This window comes from Rhea pennata, chromosome 6 (genome assembly GCF_028389875.1).
Source record: "Rhea pennata isolate bPtePen1 chromosome 6, bPtePen1.pri, whole genome shotgun sequence".
NCBI lineage: Eukaryota > Metazoa > Chordata > Aves > Rheiformes > Rheidae > Rhea > Rhea pennata.
Genome location: NC_084668.1, coordinates 21,707,528 through 21,733,160, shown reverse-complemented (window position 1 = coordinate 21,733,160; position 25,633 = coordinate 21,707,528). Strand labels below are relative to the sequence as shown.

The window sequence follows — 25,633 nt, the reverse complement described above, 5'->3', positions numbered from 1 at the left end:
TTGGTTCATCATACAGTAATAAAAATAATCCAAGAATACTCCTTTCTTAACCATATTTACCCAGCAGAACCAACTGAGCACAGGAAACAGATCCTGTAGACTAGATCCTCAAAGACACCGGCAGGAAACACACATGCCACGAGCAAGTACCTTCCCATGCTCTAGGCTGGACAGTTATAAGGTATGCGTACAGCAGGCATTTTATGGTTATATGTGAGTTCCATGAACATGTTCTACAAGAGGTTGTGTCTTTAGATTAAAAAACAATATATATGTATATCCAGACAATTTACAGTGTAGGTCACTTTGCAAAGTAACTGCTTTTGTGCAGCTAAAGTTACTTCCACAGTTAATTTTGTTGCACGTTGCTGTGTCAGTCATTGAGCCACCTGTACTTGTACTCAGCACAATCAGAAATGCAACTACACATGTTGTATCCACCAACATTGAACATATATTATGGGGCAAAGCAGCACCAATGTTGGAAGTACAACATAAATAAGAGATATGCAAAAACTGCAGACAGTGTTGCTGGCATTCAGCTTGTTTTTTGTCATCCTTAAACTTGAAACAATAGCACGAAGAAACCGTCCAGATGTTCATCATTAAGCCTTATGACAGCAAAACCCAGATTCCTACAGAGTAGCTTCTGCCCTAGCAGTCTGGATTACTAGAAAGAGCTAGTACGCACCTGATCCATTCCAGACCACATGTATATGTTCTAACACGCAAAGGAGTTCTAAGATCCCAGAGAAATACTACTACTAACAAAAAACTTCACAGAATTTTCCAACAAATAAATAAATACAATCTGCCTGCTGTTTTTATCAGGATGCAGCATGCAAAAATTTAGGAACTTTGTAACGCAGAATCTTCACTTCTCATGAAAGCCTATTTATATCACTAAACACATTTTGAAACAAGAAATCTGGCACTCAGTTCAGAAGAGATTTAAACCTTCTGAACTTAGAAAACAGCTGATGCTTTAAAACAAAAAAATCTACCATAATACAGAAATCCTGAGCATTCACCGGAAGCATTCTCACTGCTCTAAAATCTCTAAATGATGAGATTTTATTTGGCTTGGATGCTAAACTTGGATACAGGTCATACAAAATTTGTCTTAAATAGCTGTAAGTAATATTAAGTGCAAGAGAAATTAACAGCATTAATCAAAGTCAAGATATTTAATATCTTTGACAACATTCCACTCACCTCACTCTTGTTTAAAATAGGCAGATATATGCTCAGATGACTTACTGCATTTGTATCACTACTTTCATTTCATTATGTTAGAACAGCTCTTTGTTCCTCGTGAGAACAAGTTGTACAAGTGAGGCAAGAAGGTTTCCCCTTGAACAGGGTTTGCTCAGCCCCTAAAATGCTGTGTGGTTTGTACTTATCCCTAGCTCTAACACTCACCATCTGATACATAAGCGTAATTTCCTCTTTTCCACAGCAGCTGCAGTCTCTCATCCTAGGTAAGAGAAGAAAATTTCTTGTTCTTGTGGATGTGCACTTCACACTATCATAAAATTTACAATTTATCTATGTAAAAGTGCAATTGTAATGCAAGGGGTGCGGGGGGGGGAGAGACTACAGTTTTTCTCTTGACTGCAAAATACAAAAGTATGTTTATATGTCTTTTAAAAGTATATCTTTTTATTTTACAGGAATTACAAAATACAGGCTTTTAGTGAACAGTACCTTTCATAACATCAGACAATTACTTATAATTAACAGCCTTTTTTCTTGTTTTGGGGGCTTTTCAGGTTTTTGGTTTTTGGGGTTTTTTTGAATTTCACCTTCTACGTGCCTAAATTAAATAGTATCTTGATGTTCACTTTTTTCCTGCCAATTAAGGCTAGGAATTCCAGCAATTTTTTCTTATTCAATATATTAATGAGCATTACTCTTACACATCACTGGTTTGAACAAGTACTTGCTTAGAAGAGAATTACTTCAATTGCTGTCTTTTTTAGCGTCTACAACACCTGCATCCTCTTGGCATGGTATGCTGAATGGCTGCTGACATTAGAAAGAAAGTCAGATTACCATGGCAGCGCACAAAGCCTCCTTCTGTAGCTTCCTGCCCCTGGAGTTCTGTGTTCTGGTGTAAAAATGATTCCACCTTTTTATGGTAAAATGAAGAGACTTTTCAGTAAGTACATCTCTTGGATTCAAATTCCACAGTGACCTTGAGATTCCTTCCCCATCTTCTTTCTTGGCTTAATAGGGATCTATCTTAGTATAGACTACAGCAGCCTTTCTCTCTTCTGGGAATCATGTACTGAAGAAAACATTTGCTTCTGTGTACAATGTACAAAGGAACTGAAAGTCTTTTTTCTTAGCTACAGAAAATCTTAGCTACAGAAAATCTCCTACATATTAATTGCTGTAAAACAAATCAAAGCTGAACCAGATACAGGCTGTTCAGAAGGAAAACAATAAAAGCAAATAATGAGAATGTCTTCCTTGCTAATACAATTTGTAATCTCCACATTGATGTATTATTTTAAAATAAGCTAAATGAGTTGGGTTGTAATCCATGTCCTTTAGTCATTATGACTATCTTTATTACCTCTCTTAACACATTCCAAGCACTGCTTCAACTAAATAAAAAGTGCCAAGAAATGCAGAGAAAATACTGCACTGTTACTTCATCATTATTGCAGCAAAATTAAATTAAAGTCATACTTAATTACACCCACTGAGGTAACACTTGAACACAAGGGCACAGCTTGTATGCTCCACTGGCCACACAAAAATGGGATGAGGAGAACTGTTTTTACCCATGCAGGGCTTGAAGCCTGCCTTATTAAGAATCAATCAGCTCAGTTGCACAGTTTATATAGCTTTTGCCACTTCCGCTGATAAGCTTACAACACAAGATGGGAACAATTTTTCCCCACCCCATAAAACTCTAAGCTTTCAGAATATGTTTTTCTTCTACTGTAAAGCAAAACCAAGAATCTTTACACCAGCAAGTAGGAAACCCATATTTACATCTTGTTCCCGTATATTACACATCCCAGATGAGCAAGTGTCCAGTAGAGTTTAGGGTAACCAAGAGAGACTCATCAGAAAAGCTCCTTTGGTTGGAAAGAAAAAAAAAACAAAAACAAGAAAACCACACACAATCTTCCTCCTTATTTTTTAGAAGGTTTATGAAGGGAACAACCAGAACAATGTGTTAGTTTTTCAGATTTTTTATAGCTTTCCAGTAAGTTTAACTGACCTCCATGGACTAACATTAGAGCCGTGGATTTAGGATGTCTCAAAACTCTATCTGATCACCTAGAAATGTTTTTCTCTTGTCATCTTCCCCCCAGATCACCCTAGATAAGACAGGATCTGAATCATGTTAAAATCATCTCTTGCTATTTTACTACTACTTAAGTATTTCTCATCCTAAATCTCACTTATTTAAATATTACATCAGGCAGTTTCAAGTCTCCAATGACCTTCTGTAACCAGCATTTATGTCACAACCTTAGTAGTAAATAATGCCAACTATACTGGCTGGTATTATTTATGGCAGGATGAACTGTGGAGCCCTCAGAAAATAGTATAGGAATAAACATATTCTCCATAAACATCAGTATTTAACCACCTACACATCACAACTAAATATGTTTTCCACTATCCACAAAAACATTAGACAGTGACAAAACACCATGCTGGGAACAAAAAGAATTCAGCAAAACAAAAAAATCCATAGCTAATATTTTGCATCAGCTTCTACATGCTCTTCTTCCCAGTGACTTGTGATTTAGTTTAGGATGCAATTGCTTCTCACACCATGAACAGCATTTTCATAAACCCTTCACAAACCTAAGCAATCATTCAGATTTCTTGGCATAGCTCGCAGCCTCAGTGAAGACAATATGACACACTGAATCTCTCGAGCTTCTCTTTTCACACGTCATGACGAAGCAAGCCATCATAAGCTTCCACAGGACTGCTAATTCTCTAGAGTTTAGTGCTTTGTGTCTGCAGAAACAAGGTGTTTTGGGAAAGAAAAGCTTTTGAATTGTAGAGCACTCAGCCTTTCCTCTCAGCAATCTGCACTTCTCATCCCCAAATATAACTAAAAATGATACTTCTACTAATGGGAAGAAGGAACTATAAAATATATGAAAGATATATAAAAGGCCAAAATCAACAACATTCACTGAAAGATGCACTTGACATTTCAAATGCAAATGTTTGTGTGCACAAAAATATTTTTAGAAAAAAAATATGAATTCAAATTTGGATTTATGTACAGAAAGTGATTTCTATCTGGAAGGGCAGCGCAAGCTCACTCCATCACAGACCTACAACTTTTCTGCATATGATGTACAAAGATCTCTTGCAGTAGTTATTTCTCGAGCTGATAAATGTGTAATTTCACCTTCCAAATGATATGCAGAATCAGTCCCCAGCAGTCTAAAACAAAGATGGCAGAAGGAATAGATAATTCTAGAGTATCTGGAATAGTCACCCTTACCTAGTTAAGGGTGACAGGAAAGGAGGTAAAAAGACTGCACAATTTTTCCCAGTTGACACTCAGAAGCCCCCAAGTGGATCCTAGCATGTGCTGAGCAGGACTGAAGAATTCACCAGTTCGAGAAGCTGGTAAGTGCATCTCCTCAGCAGGCTTTTATCAGCCAGCTGCATTGCCAAATTCTCTCTCCTCTTACCACATCCACTCATCAAACAGCTTGCTCTGAGTACCTTCTTGTTTCAGTACTTCTGCTACTTGCTTTCTATTAAACAAAACTTTCTAAAATTGTCTTCATGTGCAATAACAACAATTTTTTAAATGATTTTCTGTCATGAACAAGTTGGGCAGTCTGCGGTGCTATGACAGTTTATAGGTTTATGTACATATATGGCAGTTAAAGATCTATAAGTGTTGTACAAGCCTGGCTAATGTTCCTGTTTGTTGGTGGGTAACATATTTCCTAGTGACGCTACTCAACATATTTTGAAGTCATTCTATCAGCATATTAAGAAGAATATATAAAAAGATAATGGACCCATTAGAGCACCCCAGATGCTTGATAACGCTTTGGTGAAGCAAAGTGGCTGCAAACCCATTAGCTTGATAGATGCGTTGTACTTTTCAATTACAAAGCCAGACCACAGCATTTAACCTAGACATTTGCATCTGAGAGGTTATTTGTGAAATTATTTTATTAAGAAAGACAACATGCAGCTGTAAACTATAGGTTTGCAAAACTGTAGGTTTTTCCTTAAGGAGATAGTGCTGAGACTTACACTTAGAGAACCATATCTTGTAATGAAAGTCTGAGTTGTATAAAATTACCATGTGTTTAAGAGACTAGTAAAAATTCCAAGAGACAGTTAAAAAAACAAACAAAAAACCAAAAACAAGAACAAAAAGCAACACACATGAGTTCATCCCTGGTGGCAGTGCAATGCTCTGAGACTGCTGTAGAACTGAGCCACTCAAGAATACTCTGTTTTCTTATGGTATGCAACTTCAACAAAGCTCCAGGTTTTCCAGCATTCTATATTCTGATATTACAGCTATTCAGAGGCATACATGAAAGCAGTTAATAATTACACTTGTCATTATGTATTTACTTTATGTAATTATAGCTACTACCTTTAGCTTTTTTGCCAGAAGAGTACCTCTGACTAATTTTGACAAGTTGATGTTTTCCATCCCACTTGTCGAAGGAAAAGTGTTTACTGCTTTTTAGAGCACATTACCGAAACCGCCTGCTGGAAATCCCAAATCATTTTTCCTTTGAAGGATGCACTGTGTCACGATGGCTTGCTTTACTGACATATAATATGCTCCATTACCGCTTTTGGCCCACAGAGGGAGACAGAGTCAATTTTAAATAATAATAAAACAACAACAACTCTGTACTGAGTGACATGGAGGTACAATGTCAAGCGCAAAACCAGATGTTTAATATAGTGATATTTATGATCCTACACTGCCTACTGGAAAAAAGTTGCATTCAAAAAAAACCAGCAAACATCCTCCACTTTCCATTCCTGCAAATGCTGCTTTTTTCCTGTAGCTTAGTACATGCATACTGCATCAAGATCTCAAAATTATCCCTGAAAGTTTGCAAATTGAGTTCTTGCAACTGCAGATTTTTTTTTATATGAAATATAATTCACAGGGATAAGATTTACCTCCTGACAGACAAAAGTGTACATGTTCAAGTCATTTGGTGCCATTATGGGTGGATGGTGAAGAAACCTTTTGCTAGTGAACTCCTCTCACTACTGCTACTAAAATCCTGAGAGAACGACTAGCTTACTTACTAAATTTGTTTCTAAATACGAGAACACAATAAAATTCCACAGGATGACTGAAGGAGCAGAGCTCCTTCCAGACAGATCGCTGGAATAGGCAGGGCGAGAGCACCCTATCTCCAGTCTCCCCAATGCGTAAGGACCATCTTCATGGCATTTCAGTCACTGCGCACAGCAAAAGAGGCAGAAACCCAAGCAACAGAAAGGGAAGGCCAGACTAAAGTCTTTACCCAAGGACCTACCTTACTAAAGACCACCTCCTCGCCTCCCCCATAACTGCTGCGCTTTTCTGAAGCTAATGCACGCGCAGTGTATTGGGGCGACTGACCCTTGAGGGTAAAGTTGTCTTCACTAGTCAGCTCTGCCTTGCTGTACTGAATAATGCCATAGCTTCTAAGCACTGCCTAGGGAAAGCCCAGTGAGAAAAATCTCATACCATATTTTCTCTAACAGAATAAGGGAGAGTGGGAGACAAGTTTAATTTTAATGTAACAACAGACATGGTAAAGAACGCCTTCCTGCTCAGTTCTGAGTGAATGGTTAGGATAACATTTATTTTACTGTAGTAGAGGAAAATGGACACATTTTTAAGATTTGGGAAATTATTTTGGCTAAACCCACATAAACTTTCTTGTTTCTCTCCTCTTTGTTTTCCACTTGCCATTCAGGTAGTGTCCAGATATAAACCTTCTCTTGCTGCCATTTGCCATCCCACCAGTGGATCTGTTCAGGCATAATTTATTTTTTCTTCAATTCATTTACTAACACAAATAGTTACCAGAAAAGTGGCTGAAGCAGATGCTTCATCAGCATGCATCAGCAAGTGCAAAACTAGTACAAAGTTCTGGTATAAAACAATAAACATAAGTTTTGGGCACGGCAGAGTAATGGGAAAGGGTAGGGATTTGCTTCCTTACTGTCTTGAGTCTACAGATTCCCAGGGAAAAATCTAAAACTCCTCATAAAACTCCTTATTTAAGTCACATATAAGATAACAGCAGTTAAAAATTGGAAAAAAAATGAGTAAGATTTGAACCTAAAGCAATGTTTCCCCATGTTAACTTCTGTCATTATTTAATTATTTAATTGCTGAGACTATCAGCAGGCAGGAAAAATGAGAAGCCTGTAAGAAATATGTAAACTGAAGGGAATACAATTTAATAAAAAATGGTCCTGAACTACTGATAACACATCTGCCTAACTGCCAAGCTTCTTTTCCTTGCTACATTTAGAATTAAGTGAAGCAGAGTTACAACTCGTGGACTTTTACAATGTAAATTTTTACATTGTTCTAAAGGTTATACCTTCATTCTAAATTAAATGAAGATATAGCTATCTTCCTCCCAGCCACGCCTCTCTAGTGAATGAGTCCAATTCAATAACAGCAATTCGAAGCACTAGTCCAACTATTATTAACCTGCTCTAATATATCAAGCATACTCAGTGCTAAAGTTCAGCTGTGGAAAATATGACTGCTTCATTCATCTGAACTGCAAAATATGAAAGGTCTTTGAACTACAAAATATGAAAGATCTTTGACTCCTGGTAACAGAGCAGCACTGTTCTAAATACCTTGAATTTAGGTATGAATGAAAGTTGAGCTCCCAGGAGCATAACTACTGTGATGAAGTCAAAACTGACAACCTGTCCACAAAAGGACATGAGCTCTGACAGTCCGTTTCACTGGCCAGAGCAATAGTACCATGTAAACTATTAAAGATGCTGTGTATGGCTCAGTGCACGCTTAACTCTCCAAAGACCTGATTAATTAGAGAGCATTTACTTACTACATTTTTGCCAGTGGTTATTAAATATCCCCAGCCGGATTCCAAGCAAATAAAGTGAAATCCAATTCTAGATATATTTTAAATTAGTGGGTTGCTTTCTCTCCCTGTGCTTATGTCAAGTTTGTCCTCATTGTCTGCATCTGAAAATCCTGTTGCCATCAGGGTCCTATTACTGCATTAGGAGTATTACTGATGTTCTTCATTTGCTCGCTTCTTTCCACAACCTTCTGTTTTCTTTCAGCCACAAAAAAATTCTGCCAACCTGCTTAGCTTTGTCCTTTTTTGCCTGATCCAGTCGATTATCTTAACTTCAAACAGCTCACACAATAAATTATTTCCAATGCAGACTGATCTTAAGAATTCTCATATTCCAAAATGCATTGGTTCTTCCTTGTCGATGTACATTGAAGTGCTACAGTCATCTGAAATTCAATCTCTCCACTGACTTTGATCTTTCTCACAGCACGATTCATGATTTAAACCTCAGATGTCCAAAGCACACACTTTATCGCTTCTAAATGCCCTCAACTGTATTTATGCCTTTTGGAAGAAGTGTCTGAAACAAATTCCTTTTCCATAGGTGGAATCTAACTTTGGTCTTACTGGAAACCCTTTCTACTCACAATACTTACTTTGAAGTGTAATGTGGTGTTTCCCTTTTTCACAATTGTATCCCTTGGGAGCTGCTCTGGCACAATTGTTCTTTCCTGCTTGCACAGAGAATCAGATGTTGTTTGATTTAGCACCTAATGCTCATTCTTACCTTCAGGGAAAGCAATGAAAGACTGGATTTTAACATCCAAAATTATCTTAGCTTAACAATTTTCACCACATACAGACACTGATCAATTTGTTTTCTAATTAAAGAAAGAATCAAGAAAAGCACACAGTGCCCAAATCAATTTTACAGCAAGTACAGCCTGCCAAAGGCGTGCTTCGTTTCCCTCCAGACTGGCATGCACACTACATTAGCCCTCTCATAACAGCGCAGTAGAACACCAAATACCAGCACTGCTTTAAAAGGACTCCAGAGCAGACTTTGACATTCTTCATTTAAATGAGAGTATTTCTGCCATTTCAGGTTGATTAACTTGGTGAATAACAAAAGTAATTACGCAGTTTCAATAACAGATAGAACAACTACCTTTCAGCTACAACATAGGAAAGAAACCTCACAACCAGATACGGACTCACAGTTGTTTGTATGGCAGCACCCAAAATCTAGATATGTGCCTAAACTAAATGCCAGCTCCAAATAATCCAATAATGAATGAGAAAGAGATGGCACTGCAAGGGATCTGAAGAAATCCACGTGCTTCTAATTCTTGTCACACAGTTATTTTCCACTGTCAGTTCCAATATAAACAAAGGTTACAGAAATTTCACAAATTCATGTTTTGGTACCTCAGGTCTAAAACCAGAATGGTTTAAGCCCAGTCTACTTAATGTCATTCTCAGAATCAGACCGTTGAATGTACTTCAAACAGCAGTGTGACCATTTCTAAGATACTGTATTTCTTGTATTATTCCATTCTGCAAAATAACCAGAAGCATTATCTTCGAGGAAAAGTAGACATAGTAAGTGCAAAAACAGGAATGACAGTGATAAATGAAATGCCGACCATTCTGATCCAGCTCATTTTTTTCTGCTCCAAACCACGTATGTAACGTGCAACATGTTCTATGAATAACTTTGCAATAGCTGAGAAACTTCTACAACAGAATCAACTCTATTCCACTGCTAGAAAGACTGAAAGTGTTGATAGCATTGGACATGCTCAGTTTTGCCCGTAGGATTGATAGCTAGTCCCTGTACACTAAATCCAACTCATCTGCAACATGCAAAGCAATTTTGGCCAGAAACATATTCTGTTAGCATTGAATTTTTCAGGTGTTCTAAAGGTAAGCACAAAATAAACTAAAATTTCTGTTTACTGTTCATCCTACAACAGGTTTTGATACTTGTCCTCATGTCCTGTAGAGGAAGCAGACATGATTACTGCCATTCAACACCAATATAAACGTCTTTTTCAGAGTGGCAGCTGCTGGTGTTTTGCAGCAGATTCTTTCTAATGCAATTCAGATTCGCCAAAAATGATTTATATCTCTGACGAATCTTTAAAGTAATATCAACCTAAAAAGTTTTAAAAGTACCACAGGTACCAACTGCTGATTCAAGGACTTTTGCTATCATAGTTGGCCTTGGAGTTGAATAGTTTCCAGGGGGAAGAGTTATTGTCAGTACTGTAAGCAGAAACGATGTTCTTTTACAATTTCCATCACAATAACAATGAAAAATAAATTTGTTCTTTATTCCTAATGATGGTAGTAGCCAAAAGACCTCATGAAGGGTGTCTCTTTGCACTGTCAGATTTGTATGAAAAAAACTGAAATTATTCATCTTTGCAATCAAACTTTTTTGTTATTTCCTCCAGAACAAAATCATTACTAAAACCTCATTTAAACTGCAGCATGACCTTTATTTTGAAATATTTTGGAAAGAATTTCATGAGTTAAACAAAAATCCAGAAACCTAAATAAACACACTTGATACCTTCTTATTTGCTGGTTTCAGAAATCAAGCATTGCTCAGGGATCAGTACAGGAAGCAGTGAATTCAGCTGGTATGAAGGAGAAGACGACCCTGTACAAGAATCCTGCCAGAGGCATCTTAGATTTCAAGGGTTCTTATTCAACAAGAAGTTTGAGCTATCATACTTGTAAACATGTGGCTTTGGGGGAAGCATGCTGATACCACGGTGTCAGTGTTACATACCAGTTAGTATATACCTATACATACTATAAGAATATATACTTAAAATTATTAACCTGTAGCCTAATCTACAACAATGTATGAACCACAGGGCAGAATGTTTACAGCACACTGTCACTGCAGGTTTCATTTCTAACAAAATATTTCCAAAATTGTTTTCCATTTATTTTTTCATTCCTCAATCCAACACCAACCAATGGAGTGACATAAACTTGCTTAAAAGCACAGTCAGCATTCTTCTCTTTTTCTAGCAGCTTTATTTTACCGCAAACACAGTATCATGACTCAGTAGACACACTAACCACAGATATGGTACAGCTTCCCAAATAAGTAAAGCAGTTAACATTTTAACTTTAAAACTGGTCATCAATCTAGATAGAACCTTGTTTCAGCAATATGTAGACAGAACCAGTGACATTAGGAAAAGAAAACCATTCACAGTCACGCTACACTTGCGTATCTGAACAGTTCTTTGAAGAATCATCATCTTCGTTGCAACTCAACCACTTTGCCATGAAGCTGCCAAGATGATTTCAAAAACATCCTTAAAAAGAGGACTCAATAAAACATTGCCACCAGCATGAGGCTTTTGAAAAAGCTACAGTATGCATCTCCTCCTATAGTGTGATTATAGTGAAAAGCTGCTGGACACTTAAGACAGACTCGCTGGCTTCAAAGAATCAGCATCTTGGATTGCTTCCTCACCACATTAAGAACCAATCAATCACAACACCAGCCGACATTTGTTTTAGTGAATCTCTAGGCTACACAGTATGATCTCAGTAAAGGAGAGTCCAAAGTATCCCTATCCTCACTAGCACTTTGGAAATTGCAATGTACAAAGATGAATCACCTCAGATTTGTTTTCTTCATTTTCAGAGAACTGAAAAGAACACACAACCTCCAGAAAGATTAGGGACTTTCCTGTGCTTCTGCTGAAACACTACTGACATTGAGAGCTAAAGCAAAGTCATTCCTATCTGTGTCTCTGAGGGAAAATGTGTTGATACTGGGTAAAATGATCATGGTAAAATGATGGAGTAGAGAGAGAAATGAAACAGGCAGCCTTTCTGTAGTCCTCAAGAATATGTCAAACCAACAAACACAGAGGATTTGGAAATCCACTCCCCAAAATAAGCAGCTCAGGTTAAGAAGCTGGGGAGAAGCAGCACAATGATCTGATAAAAAGTAGTAAAAAGAGTAAACACTGAAATAAGAAATAGCTGGGGATTATAAAAGAAAAGGAAAGATGACAGTCGTTATAAAATTAAGTTTCCTCCCCAAATGGTTCTGACACTCCCAGGACCAACATGCTCAGGGCTGTACAAAATAGAACAAAGAACTAACCATGGACAAACAGGACACAAAGCCAAACCAGCCTTTCCAAGAGGATCACAACAATAAAACTCTGCCTCTTCCTAATAATTCATCTTCAGATAGACAAGGAAAGAAAAAAATCCATGAGATTTCCATGGACAGCCTTGAGATGAAGACACTAGAAAACATAGAGCAGGAAGAAACTACTGGTGATCACATGGGCCTTTCTTCTGAAAGATCAGTCATTCTTTTCAAGGCCACACAAACTGCATTAGGAAAAGAGAGAAACAAACAGGTAACCAACCAAATCTGTACTCTGCACTGCTCTATAGAGCTATAATACAGTTCTCATTGGAACGGTTAAGAAAAAAAACAGCATTGCTCTATCAAAAAAGCCTCACGTATACCTGCGAAGTTAGAACCTTCCTCGTTCATTAACAAAGTAATTTGTGACAGAATGAAATTGCTTTAATGAGTCTGTGTTGGGAAGTGTTCGTAATTTATACCAAGCATCCTTCAAGCCTGCTGAGGCCATATATGGCTGAGAAAGAAATAGATGAACAGAGAACTGTGAAATAAGTCATTCATAGTGAATAAAACATATACTTGCTCTTTAAAATAGGAACAGCTACTCATTTCAACCTTAACTTTCCAATCATAGAGAGGGCTCTGGGATACTACTGCCAGAATACAGTTTTTATTTGTTTGTCTTTAAAAGAGAGTTTGCATTTAAAGAAAAGAAGATTTAATGGTGGAAATGCACACACCAGTACAGCACATTAATACTAACTCCTTCTTTACAGGAAGCACACGAGTTATAATGTTATTTTGGACAAAAGTCTTAAAGCGTAACTAAGCAGTCCTGAGATACAGATGAGTAGAGCACAGAGAAAACTCTAGCTGGCAACAATGCCTCATGGAAGTGTTGTCTTTAAAGGTCAAAGAGAACAGATGGCCATGGAGCACTGCTTTGAGAAAGAACACGAGGTTTTGAGGTTTGTGCAAAAGCCAATCTGAACGATGATACTCTTCACAGCAACAGACCACAGAAGAACACCCAAAAAGTTAGGGCAGTTATCAGCAAAAGATACTTCCACTATGCTCTACCAGTAGTATATAGTGCCAGCCTTCCCTCTTGCAGGGCTCACGTTCTATCCACACATCCTCTACCCACACGCATGCCATCCTTGCTATCCTCTGAACAAACAACACCAAACACACCTTAGGAATTGCAAAGCATTCAGTATCTGCTGTCACATTGGCAACAGCAATCTGCTACCACTCTGGGTCCTGGCCAGGAATATTTCTTCTCTTTTTCTACCTTCTTCAGCTTACTTCACCTACTTGAGTCTACTCACAATTGTGTTCCTCCTAGGAATTCTTCCTATCAGACAAATAAGTGCCTGACTTTTAAACTGGTGGCACACTACTGCCCCTGTTTGATGTACTCACTTTTCCTAGACATCATAGGGCTAGAACATACTCCCAGATATTCAAAAAGAAGTAATACCATGCCTAGGAAAGTAATCAAATAGAGACAAACATCTAACCCTTGGCTTTCTGTATTGCTCATATTCACATGCCGCGTGGCTCATCACTCCACTTCAGTTTGTATCAATCAAAATTCTTACCAGCATTCAAACTGATAACAGATATTTCACTTTTTATACAAATTAAGACAGAGTGTACGACTATCTTCAATGTTATCACAGTAATTTAAATTAGCCATCTTAATTATCATTTATTAGGGAAAAATACAATTCCTATACTGTTTCTTCCAACAAATAATATATATTATTCATATACATCCATCTTGCATTAGTTACCTACCTGCATTTTGGTTTTGGCTTTTCTATTTGTATTAAATTCTACGCATTTAGAGCTTGCAACTAGGTAACAAAAATACAACTTTATAGGCACACAACACATTTTCAACATATTGCTCTCTACTATCTAGACGTAGCCAGAGCTACGTACGTGTGCATTTTCGATCTATCTAAACATACTATAAGATCCTTTGTTTTAGCATAAGAGAGCCTTTGCTCTCAATATAGTGTTGGTTAGAGTGCTGGCTCTTGGACAGCATTTGCAGCTGGGAAGTGTTGCTCGTCTGATGAATGAAATAACCACTCTGAAAGAAATCCATATTTCAAATCAGAGATTATAGCAAAATTAATTGAGACAGAAAAAAAGTGACTTAGTTTTCTGCAGACTGAGCACCTATAGCTAAAGGCTCTACAAGCAACTAGCCCTCTAGAAAAATCAAGCTACAATTTGCTATTTGGTTCTGGCTCTACGGAGTTTTAAACCTCCAGCTGATAAAACATGCTTATCCTGTTTTATCAGTATAATTTCCAAAGTTTCAATTCAAATTCTCCATTGCACCCTGCAATTTTATTGCTGATCTTCCCCAGACTCATAGGGTATGTTTACTTTCAATATGAACTAAAGGTTGGCAATCCACCACTTCACAAGACTAGACTGCACTTAAAATAAATGTAGGACACTGCATATAGTGAGGCTATTAAAGAATTTAATACCCATATAGCTGAAAAATTAACAGGAAAATGAATAGATGAAAATTGTGGGAAAAAAAAAAAAAAAGGCAAATGGGATACCACTCCAGCTGAACATCACTTCATCCCTGTGTCCCACCTTTGACTTATTTCCTGCAGGGATATGAAGTCAGAATCTTCATCACAGAAATGCCTCATTTTCCCAATTACAACTGTTTTATGAGTACATTTACTCTTCAGCTGTGGGTATCACCAACCTATTTACTTCTTCAGAGAGTAACATTCTCCATAGTCAAGAGATGCAGAAGAACTACACTACAAAAACAGTGTCCAACAGCAGTAATTGCAGTCTGAAGTGATAAATTCAATGCATTTCAAACACAGATGGTCTGATTTCAGGCTTTAAAATTCCTGAATATAAGCAATTCAAAATGGCATTAACAAATATTATACTAATCTCCCAAGACTGTCACATCTGCATATACTGCTGATGGTATTCTGTTCCAAAAAAAGGCAAAGAATGCAGCCAATTCAGCTAAGTAGCTAAATGGAGCATCCTCGCTTGCAAAAAAAGTATTAGGAAGCCAGGCTCTCTCTAAACATGCACAAAAACTTCAGGCCACTAACAGACCACTTCATGCTGTCACACAGTAACTGGCTAACTTAGTGGTTAACTCAGGCATGAGAAATGTTTCATTCTCTTTCTTTGGAGCATCCTACAGTTTCAAAAAAGAGGAACTATGGTAACAGAGAAAATAACATTCTACTTAGATTTTTCTAGGGTAGAAGGAATTTTTTTCTCTCTCCAGCTCTCTCATACATTTATGTCACTATCAGATTTGGGCAGTCAAATTTACACCCTGTTGCTTTACTCTGTTTCGAAATACATTTGCACCACTAGCATTTGCTATTAAACAATTAACAGATTCAGTCAAACAGTTCTGATGTACAGGGATTATTCCTTAGGAATCAAGATAAAAATCTGCCACTCAATCAACTGCACAAAATGGAAGTTTGTTATACCTGTTTTTTTTTTTTTTTTTTTTTTTTTTTTTTAAACACAGCTACAGCATCCTCATATCATCATCTTTTCTTCAAGAATGAATTTGAGAAAAAGCAAGTTAAAAGTGATTCATTCATCCAGGCAGATGGTCCTTTTTCCAGTAGGATACCTACATGCAACCTCAGATTCCTAAGTCTCAATGTAGACTTCAAGACTCCCACTGAGGTAGGTGAGTTCATGATCTTTTGTGAGTTTGTGATTCTCAGGGGCAATGGATAGATGGAAAATTAATGTGAAAAGTCACCATATGTCATCTTCCTCTAGAGAAGCCTCACTTCCTCAATGTTTTTAAAGCTTTTTCATTCCACAGAATTATACAGATACTGCCTAACACCAAGAACCAGGCTATATAAAACAAATCCTGAACTCTTTGTTCTGTTTCTTTATCATTGAAGCTAATGATAATATTGCCACTGGAATTTAATGGGAACACAATCAGACCTTTAACTAATAATGAACCAATCTGCCACTGATTTCATTGTGAATATTGCCAAAGCAAAAAAAACTTTATCATATTTTGTTCCTATGTTAGTGATAAATAAAACAGAGGGATAGTGTAGTGGTTATCACATCTGCTTTACATGTTGAAGGTCCTGGGTTCAAGCCCCAGTGGAACCAGCACCAAGAAATCGTTGGGAAGTTAGACCAGATGATTTCCAGAGGTCCCTTCCAACCTTACTGATTCTGTGAAAACAGTTAGTTTCATGTCACTGGAACTTAATGTTTTCTTGGCATCATTACTGGTGTGATGTTCTGCAAAGGAATGTTTAGTAGACATGCAAACTGAACAAACTGTCAAAACAAGCTGGAAAAAAAAAATCTCAGCTGCAGTCAAAAAAGGGAAAAATCTGCATATACAAGATCAGAGTGGAAATAAAATTACTTATCTTCTTTTATGCTTCAAAATTTAGTGATTTATACAGGTATGAAGAATGCTGCAATACATTTATTACCCTAGCAGTCTTCTGGGCATGCAGAGTACTATGCTGAAGTACTCTATGAAGACCTAAGGGTTTATCATTATTTCACAATCATACTTCACACTGATGATGACATTTGAAGCCAAATATCTTGTATAAGAGTCAATGTAATCACATCACAGATAAACGTGGTCATAGCTCTTACAAGTCAGTATCTAGCACTATCTTGTCATGAATCATCTACAAAGGTGAGGATTTTTTTTTCAATACAACTATGGCTTCCGTGGGTACAACTCATGGAGAACACTGGTGTTGTAGTAGACAATTTATCATTGCCTTCACTATTAGCTAATGAGGAAGTAAAAATAGATCTTGTAAGACAAAAACCTCACATATTCTAAGCGTCTATGTTCTCTACTATCCATAATACTAAACATCATGTTGGTACCTTATTTCATCACTTTAATTAAAAAGGACAAACACGGAAAAGAGTTAAAAAGAAAAAAAAAAAGTAAAAATAAAAGCAAACCTCACACTGTGGTTTCATGCATACAAGTTATGAAAAATGTGTCAAATAGTCAAAATTTCAAAAAGTAATCAAAGTAGACATTTACTCTGTGGCAAGAATCTCAAGATCTTTTAAAAGAAATACATAGCAATTTTAATGGTCTTCACTTTAGATGAGCCATGGAAGCAACTAGGTGAAAGGATTGGCTTCAGCCTATATTGTCAAAACGTAGCTGTTTGATAAACATTTCTTTCTAAAGCTTGAAAACTGAGATGGAATCATCACATTTTGCCAAGGACAGCGGAAGTGAGGCATAGAAGGGAAGGCGAATATTTTGGATTAAAAGTTTTTTGTGTTTGGCCACTCCAGCCTTAGCCCCAAATCATTTAAACCTGCCATGGCTAATGGTACGTAATGGAGTGGGCAATGAGTAATGAAAGAAAGCTTCACTTTCTCTTTGAAAATTGCTGTCTCAATCCATTTCCTTATCTAGGATAATTTTTGTTATCAAATCTCCTCTGGAAAATGGTAACATTTGATGGAGGAAGTGAACTGGCTAGAACTCTGAACTATACTTACATTGATCTCCTCTTCTTATAAAGTATCATACAAATGACGGAGGTAACTACCAGTGGTAATTACAGTGATGTAGTTCATCTAATTCAGTACATTAGCCACAAGACGGAAGAACAGGATGGACAGTTCTACACCCCCGAGCTCAGTGGAGACCCGGGTTTAGTGTGGGAGCAGAGTACGTTTCTAGCGAAAAAGGGGAGGGGACAATAAACCTCACTAACTTCTTAACCCTTGCTATATACTCATTACCTGGAAAGTTAACTCTTCACTTTCATAACATAGAAAGCTCTGATTTTGAAGACTTCAACAAAGAAAGCATCTTTAGGAAGCAGAAACTCTCATGGCACTATATTACTTGGATGTCACTATTCTATCATTTGGTAATACTGTAAGACAGCTAAAATTCGAAGTGTAAGAGGACATTAAGCAGAAGCAAAATTTTTTTGCAGAACATTTGTTATTTTAAAAAAATCAGAAAAATTTCATCTTCAAGAGGCTTTGACATTAAAATGTCATTAATTACTTCTCTAGTGACAGACAGGAACAGCAAAACCCCTAATAAACTTAAAGCCTTGCAGCTGCACAGTATTCATTTACTTGTTATTTTGATGTGAAGGAGACTAAAAGGAAAGGCTGCAGGCCTGCAGGAGCTGGGAAAGGGAGGAATGTCTAATATGATAATTAAACAGTAATAAACAATAAACATTAAATTTTTTAGTGGAGTATGCTAGTCTCTCAGGCATATCTGTGAAGAGACATTTTGTAGGTATGATTCAACGGGTGGCTGAGTATCTGGAAGGCTGTAAGCCCTCCCTCTGTATGTGGCCTATTTGTGAGTAATAAAGTACCTGCCCTGCCTGCTTTACTCCCCTACAGAAGACAGAAGCACTTAATTCTCTCACTTCACTGTAACTGAAAGTTAATGCAAGGGGCATTCAATTCAGTTATACTGCAAATATTTATAAGAGATATTAACCATTAATCTGCATCCTGCAGTTAAGGACACCTGCTGCCTGAAAAAAAGACAGCTACCAACAGCAGAAGTTGCATTTTTACTGTTTCTGCCATGAGAAAAAGGGAAAATTTTTGCAAAAACATAGGTCAGGTTTTGACCTTTGTTATGACTTCGCATTATGCATCAGAAATGTAGCTTTCATTAGAAAAGGACAAAACCCAAGAGAACATTTCTCCAAACAGACATGGCTTTCAGGGAGAAGAAAGTCTTTAGATCTCCAGTGATGCACTCAACAATTATATGAGGCAAAAAGAATTGATATATCCTATCACACGCACATTTTACTCCAAATAATTACAGGTTGCTTTATTGGGTGCAGAAATATTGGACTACTATTAATGTATTTCTTTTATCTAGATTAGCCATTAACTGCAGTAACAGAACACAGACAAGCTTGCCATGGCATATTTAAGAGATATACAGTTGTTCTGAATGACAGCTTTATTTGCTTTCATGTGCTTCTACAGGGAAGCGAGAATCAAAGCAGAAACCTTAAGTGCATTCCTTCTTGTGAGATGCTGTAGCAAAACAGATGCAGTTTTAATGCAGTTAGTTAAATACATCCTAAAAATAAATTTATGTCAGCATGTGCGCAATGCTGACATTCTCATTTACACTTTGAGAACTGAAGAGTTGATAAATCTGTTAATTACTGTTTATTAAACTTGGGTACATCTTCCAAAAAAGCCAGATAAACTTGTCAGCTCTGCAAAGTCAACAGAGACCTAACGACATTTTTTGTAAGCTCTAGTGGAGCACGAGGAACCACAGATATCCTCCCTTTTGCTGGAACTGAGCTGATGCAGTTATATTATTATAAGCCACAAACAGGGAAGGTAGAAGATAAAGTACCACTGATTTATGCCTCATTGGCACTATGTGAAATGTGTTTCAGAAGAATCTATTCCTTCATTGTATTAAACATTAGCTTGGGTTTTAAGAAAAGTCGCAATGAATATTTCAAATGTGGTGTTATGCTGATGGCGTATTTCATTCTTCAAGTAGGAAGAAGCAGTAACATTTTCTCACACCCTCTCAGTCAGCAAGCACATGTTGCTCTCTGATGGAATGAGCCTCTTAGATTGCCATTGTACCAAGGGTTGCTCTCCCTCCTTCTCAGTCTTCCAGATTAGGTCTCTACGAGATGATCTTAAGGAGATTTTGTTATTTGAAATGATGCAGATCTCTAGCATGCCATTAGCACCGCAAGGCAATGCTGACTGAGTACGAAGTGAACTTTGTCTCCAGAAAAAACACTTTTTCTGAAGGGATGATCTTTAAAATTTGTAAGAGAGTTTATCATGCTCAACTGACTCTATTCTCTAGCTTCCAAAGGAAGGGTTTAGCATTTCTTTGCAATTCTTCCATTATGAAAAACAGGATAAATTAAAAAAAAAAAAAAAAAAAAATAGATCAGCCACTTTGGTACTATAGTGTAGCTGGAAGTATTATAGGTGAAGCTCTAAAAGAAGTGTCTCACTCTAGATTTTGGGGTCTGAATTTTATTCCTTGCAAACCTATATCTGCCTCCTAAGTGGACCTCAAAAAGCCTGGTTCTGATTAGCAGCAAAAAGCCTGTATTTTCTTGCAGTTATACTATGATACTAGGGAGATAGTGTAAATAAATACAATCAAAATTGTGATTGTTAATTTACATATCTACTCACATGAAAGACCTCAGCATACAAGCAGAATATTGCAATAATGACTACAGTGTAAAATTGATAGGAAATTCCTTCACAATGTATAAAAATTAATAAAATATATATACAGTATATAATGAAAAAGATTTCCTTGAAAAATTAAACTCTTTGAAAGTTTAATTAAAATCAGAAATACAATACTGATTCTTGTTAAGCCTGAACTACCTATGCCACTATTTAAAAACACCAAACAAGGAGGCTATGGGAGCCAGCCCTCTTCAAACTGCAGTAATATGCGGAAATGGGAGGAAGACATCCTGCACTTCGCATGTCAACTTAGCCTTTAGAAATGGCTCACAATGGCTTGTAATGAAACATTCATCTACTGTATTCTTTTTAGTTTTTAGAAAAGCTGGTACTCACAATTTTTCAATAGACACTTTCTTTGTGTTATACAGGAAAGCTTCTACATTGTTACTCTGAGGCTTCAGTTTAGGTAGCGAGTTCAAAGAACGTTTTCTTCATTCAGTTAATTCAAAGCTGAAAAACTGAAAAATAATTATCTTCCCTACCCTTACTCTCATGAGCGAGAAAAGAAGAAAACAAAAAAAGGCTCCTGGAAGAAAAAAAATCAGTAATTCTGAAACCTTGAGAGAGGTCGGATCAGGCTCCTAAAGGAAGTTAGCTTTCTAATCCTTCTGAAAAAAGATCTGATCTATGGCCACCCAAGTCCAATTCAGTAAAACAACCTTCCCAAAGGATTAATCACTTTGTTTTGTACAAAAAGTGTTTTTAAGACATCAAATATTTTGTATAAAGAGTTTTCTCAAATTTCAACAGCTTTACAATATATTTAATTAAAAGGCAAATCTTTTCAAAAAATTCTTAAAATAAAACATCTTGAAGTTGAAAAGCAAAACAAAAGTAAACTTGATTTACCTAAATCAGGTTTTGCTATTTACTGGCTGAATCATGATGAAAAAAGTGATTTAAATCACTGATTTATAAGAAATCATGCTGTTTCCCAGAATTCTGTGATTAGCTGAAAATAGACACTATTGTGTATTTGCCTTATAAACTAGATTATAGGCAAAATTGTCAAAAAAAATATAGATTTTTCTTTCTTATTCTACTATACCCCAGCCACTCTTACTATCAAAATCAATTAGAATAACTTGATTTCAAATAGCGGACTTTTCTGCACTGAGCCACAGGACTCTAGTAAGTCAACAGCAACCAACCATGGAGCGTGGAGTGTTTAGCACGGTGGTAGCATTCACCTAACTGCCTATCATTAAAATTATTTCCAGATTTCATGCCACAGACACTGGCACAAGCAAGGGCAGAAAACAGAAGATAACACCCTGTATGCTCGTGATCTGCTAACGGATGAACGGCACACAGCGTTGGCGTGTCGAAGGAGATGGGGAGAGGTTGCGCGCTCTGGGTGGCGCAGCTCTGCTTGGACGGCAGGATCTCACCGGGCCCGGCGCAGACCTCTGGCAAGCAGCTGAGGATGGCTCTGGGAACCTCTTCCCTCCACCCTCCCTGCAAGCACATCAGCTGCCCTGCTGGCCCCAGGTTCACTCAGGTGACCTGAGACAGCCTCCAGGATTGCTACACTGACCGTAAAAGTGATGAGTTTTTCTTCAATAGTTACTTTTAGTTATGTAACACTCAGAAACATTGAGAACCCATTTCCTCGTGTCAAACTTTTGTCCAAAATAAAGATAAAAATTACATGAACACATTGAAATCTTCACATGTTCTAATTCCATATCTCAGAATTACACTAAATACTGCCTGACAATAGCCACATGGCAAAAACCATTTGCACCATAAATCCATGTTATTGCCGACTACTTACCATGCCAGGGTTAATGGACCTAGGCCAGGGCATTTAGAGTCATCCATACCCTCCTCTGTTTTAAAGTGCCAGAAACACAACACATAGGAAACTCCATGGAAGTACACCAAAGAATTAGCAAAAAAAATAGTTTTAACACTAACAGATTCTGCTGAATATTAAAATGCAACTTCTGCCAGAGGCATTTAAGTAAGGATAATATATAAATTGAGATTAATATTTTGATAAGCTTAACTACCAGCCTACAACAGAAAGTAATAAAACAAACTAGCCATGTTGCTATATCAATGATTTTTTTTTGCATTAAATATCAATGACCATTTATATTCCCTTCCAATGCAAGAGGCAATTCATTTTATGAATGCAAATTAAATTTTAATTTTTATTCTCAATGAATATTGGTTTTATGTCTGCGCTCTATATTATATGAAAGCATAATACAATAATAGAAGTGCCTACCTTTTTCAGGAATCGTACTCCATAGGTAAATATATAAAGGTAAAATGTAAATCTCCACCTGCAAAAGGTACAATAGATTAACTCCAGGATACCAGACTTACATACTTTGCAGTGTAATACATAATTTCTCCTGACACTGCCAACTCAACACACTCAGGTCACATTAACAAAAAGTTGAAGCAAATTTTGGTCTGGTTTTCTAAGGCTTTTATTATAACGCATTGTGCTCAGCTGCCTTCTTTCCTCCACTTGTCATTATCACCATGAAAATACAGCTAATTCCAGTATAATATCACAGGAAAAAAAATTTCTAAAGATAATTAAGCTCTCTTAAACTATCAAGATAGTAGAGGGGAAAAGGACAAATAGCAGCCTTATTGCAGGGAAGTTCACTTGTTCACCAGCCTCAGGGAAAAGAGGCCAAGACAGTCACCATCACTTCCAAGAAGGAAGAACTTTAACCTCTTCATTAAGCAGAGAATTCAAATATGACATAGATTCACAAGAAAAAAGATTTCGTTAGTTCTTCAGTAGTTCCTTCTGAAGACTGTATTCCCACCAAGGGAAGTACTTATTTACGTGCTTACATCTTATTAAAATAAATGATAATTCAGTACTTGTTTAAAATTAAACATCTGTCCTGTGCTTCCCAGCTCCCTGGTTACTCTGTTTCTGCATTTGAGAGGTTCTTAGGATTTCACTTGCTTTATTAGGGCTTCATTTGTATGGCCTACTACCCAGATGAGACACATTAAAATTAAGCTATTTGTTTGCAAAGAACTTTGATTTCCTGTTTAAAACTTGATGCTTAGAATTACAATCACTACTGATACTTTAAAGTTACTGAGCAATTGGAGGAAAAGACTGATCTACCACAGTGCTTCTGTATGGCCTGACTTCCTCTGACGATGATAACAAGAAAGCTTATTAAGCTTTCAGCAGGTAATGTTGGATTGCTGCACACCAAAAATAGTCTTTTGTAAGGAAAAGTATCACTTACAGGGAGCTAGAGTTCTGTATGGCAGATTCCAGCACTTCACTTGTCAGAGCACTGACACTGCCCTTCATTCACTCATATAGCACAAGTAGTTAAAACAATCCCTCAAAGAGTTTTCTTGTTTTAAAAATCTCCCCAATATCACCTTTATTCCACATTTTCCAAGCAAAATTCATAACATAGTTGAGGACATTTGCAACTTGCTGCTGAGTGATGCAGAATTCCACAGAGGAGTTCAAAGGCATTCATAAGTATTTGAAATATATTAGAAGCTAAGTTTTAGGTAGTGTAATTCAGGAATTTCCCAGTCTGCACAGTTCTCAGTTCACAGTATTTGCTTCAGCTATCATCTCAGAACATTTAAAAGTCTTTTCCTGAAACATGCAAATTCAAAAACAGATTCTGCAGTCTAACATTCCAGCCGTGCCCTAAGGTACTGCCACTGTTGCAGATCTATGGTAAAACTACAGATTGCCCCACAAGAGAATTCCTAGAGATTCGCAAAAATGTTAGAGTCAAAAGCTGCCAGCCATTATGCAGGCCTGCCAGAGGCTATCCAATTGCTCCACCTGTTCAAGCACTACAAAGATGATATACACATATAAGTATATAGTAAAATATACTATTTCTCTTCTTTCCTCTTTTCCCCAGCCCTCTCAAGCAAGTTTACTTGGACTGAGCATTAAAAAGGCAAAGCAAGTCTCAGAACTGGCTGGTAGCCATAGCTGATCTAAGTGTTAATATTACAATTTAGAAATATTAAATATGTACACTACTACAGAAATTAGTAATATTGGTAGAAAAGAATAGCTCATTCCTGATGAATGACATCCACAAAAAACTATTCAACTAACTTCTGGTTTTATCAAATTATGATAAAGAAAATTTCAGAATGAAGGAAAGTCAAAATTGCCCCCTAGCATCTTTGTCATAACTGATCTGCTAGTTTTGGCAACAGCAGCTCTACAAAGGATTTCCCATTGCTCTGCATCAGGCAGCTGCCTTTTTTGTGTGGGCTCCAAAGGGAAATCCTGTCTGGTTGAATACCCAGGTTGGAATCTCAGTCCCATGCAAAGAAGTCCAAGCTATTTGCCATATTATTTTGCCACTACTTGTATTTGGTTTATTGTTGTAATTAGCACTGGAACTTCAACAGGTCAATGTCAAACGGATGAATTCAAGAGGATCTGGGAGAAAGTTAAGTGTATATTTTTATACAGTAAGTGCATACATCTTTTCTGACTAGTTAAGTAACTTTGTACAACACATACATTGCACATTAATACTACATATACACCTAAAAGCCACAAGCTCAACATCTGGAGATGCTTCACTTGTAGCTTTTTAAATCTAAGGGGGGAAAAAATACAATGTAACTAGATGCTTGTTACATACAAATCAATGTACACTGAGAGCTAGAAAATCTACATTAAATTAAATCAACAGTTAAGATCATATACAGAATAGAATGAGTGACATTTATGAGGCATTATAGCTGACAAAATAGATTTACAACAAATGGAAAAAAAATTAAGGGACACTTATTATCAGCAGCTTCAGCTTTAAAGCTAGGAAATACAAGAGTCTACCTGTAGCTGTCAGCTATGTGCTATCAGTAATTTAATTGCAGATTCCCCTATAAGCCTTTGCACAAGGTCACATACAGATCACACTGTCTCTAAAGCACACCAGGAATTGAATTAGCACTCAATTCTCTGCCTGGTTACCTACCTTGCTGCAGGGAGCCAATCATCTAAAACCATATTGATGCTCTATCGGCATATGAGCAGCAGCTAACTTCCCTTCAACTTCCACTTTTACTCAGTAGCCTAGTAGTAAGGCTGGACACTTCTCCAGACTTCAGAAAAATCTATTTTTTTCCCCCCTCTGTCACATCTCTCACACAC

At 37.1% G+C, this 25,633-nt stretch overlaps 1 protein-coding gene and 1 non-coding gene across 2 annotated transcripts in view; one reads left to right on the top strand and one right to left on the bottom strand.

Moving 5' to 3' along the window:
- Positions 1-25,633, bottom strand: part of CERS6 (ceramide synthase 6) — a 125,320-nt gene that overhangs the window by 35,714 nt on the left and 63,973 nt on the right. Inside the window, exon 4 of the mRNA XM_062578692.1 lies at positions 22,730-22,787. Within this exon, the coding sequence (XP_062434676.1) occupies positions 22,730-22,787 (58 nt within the window). The remainder of the gene's footprint in view (positions 1-22,729; positions 22,788-25,633) is intronic.
- On the top strand, positions 16,290-16,359 carry TRNAV-UAC (transfer RNA valine (anticodon UAC)). Its single transcript has one exon. It is a non-coding gene; the product is annotated as a tRNA-Val (tRNA).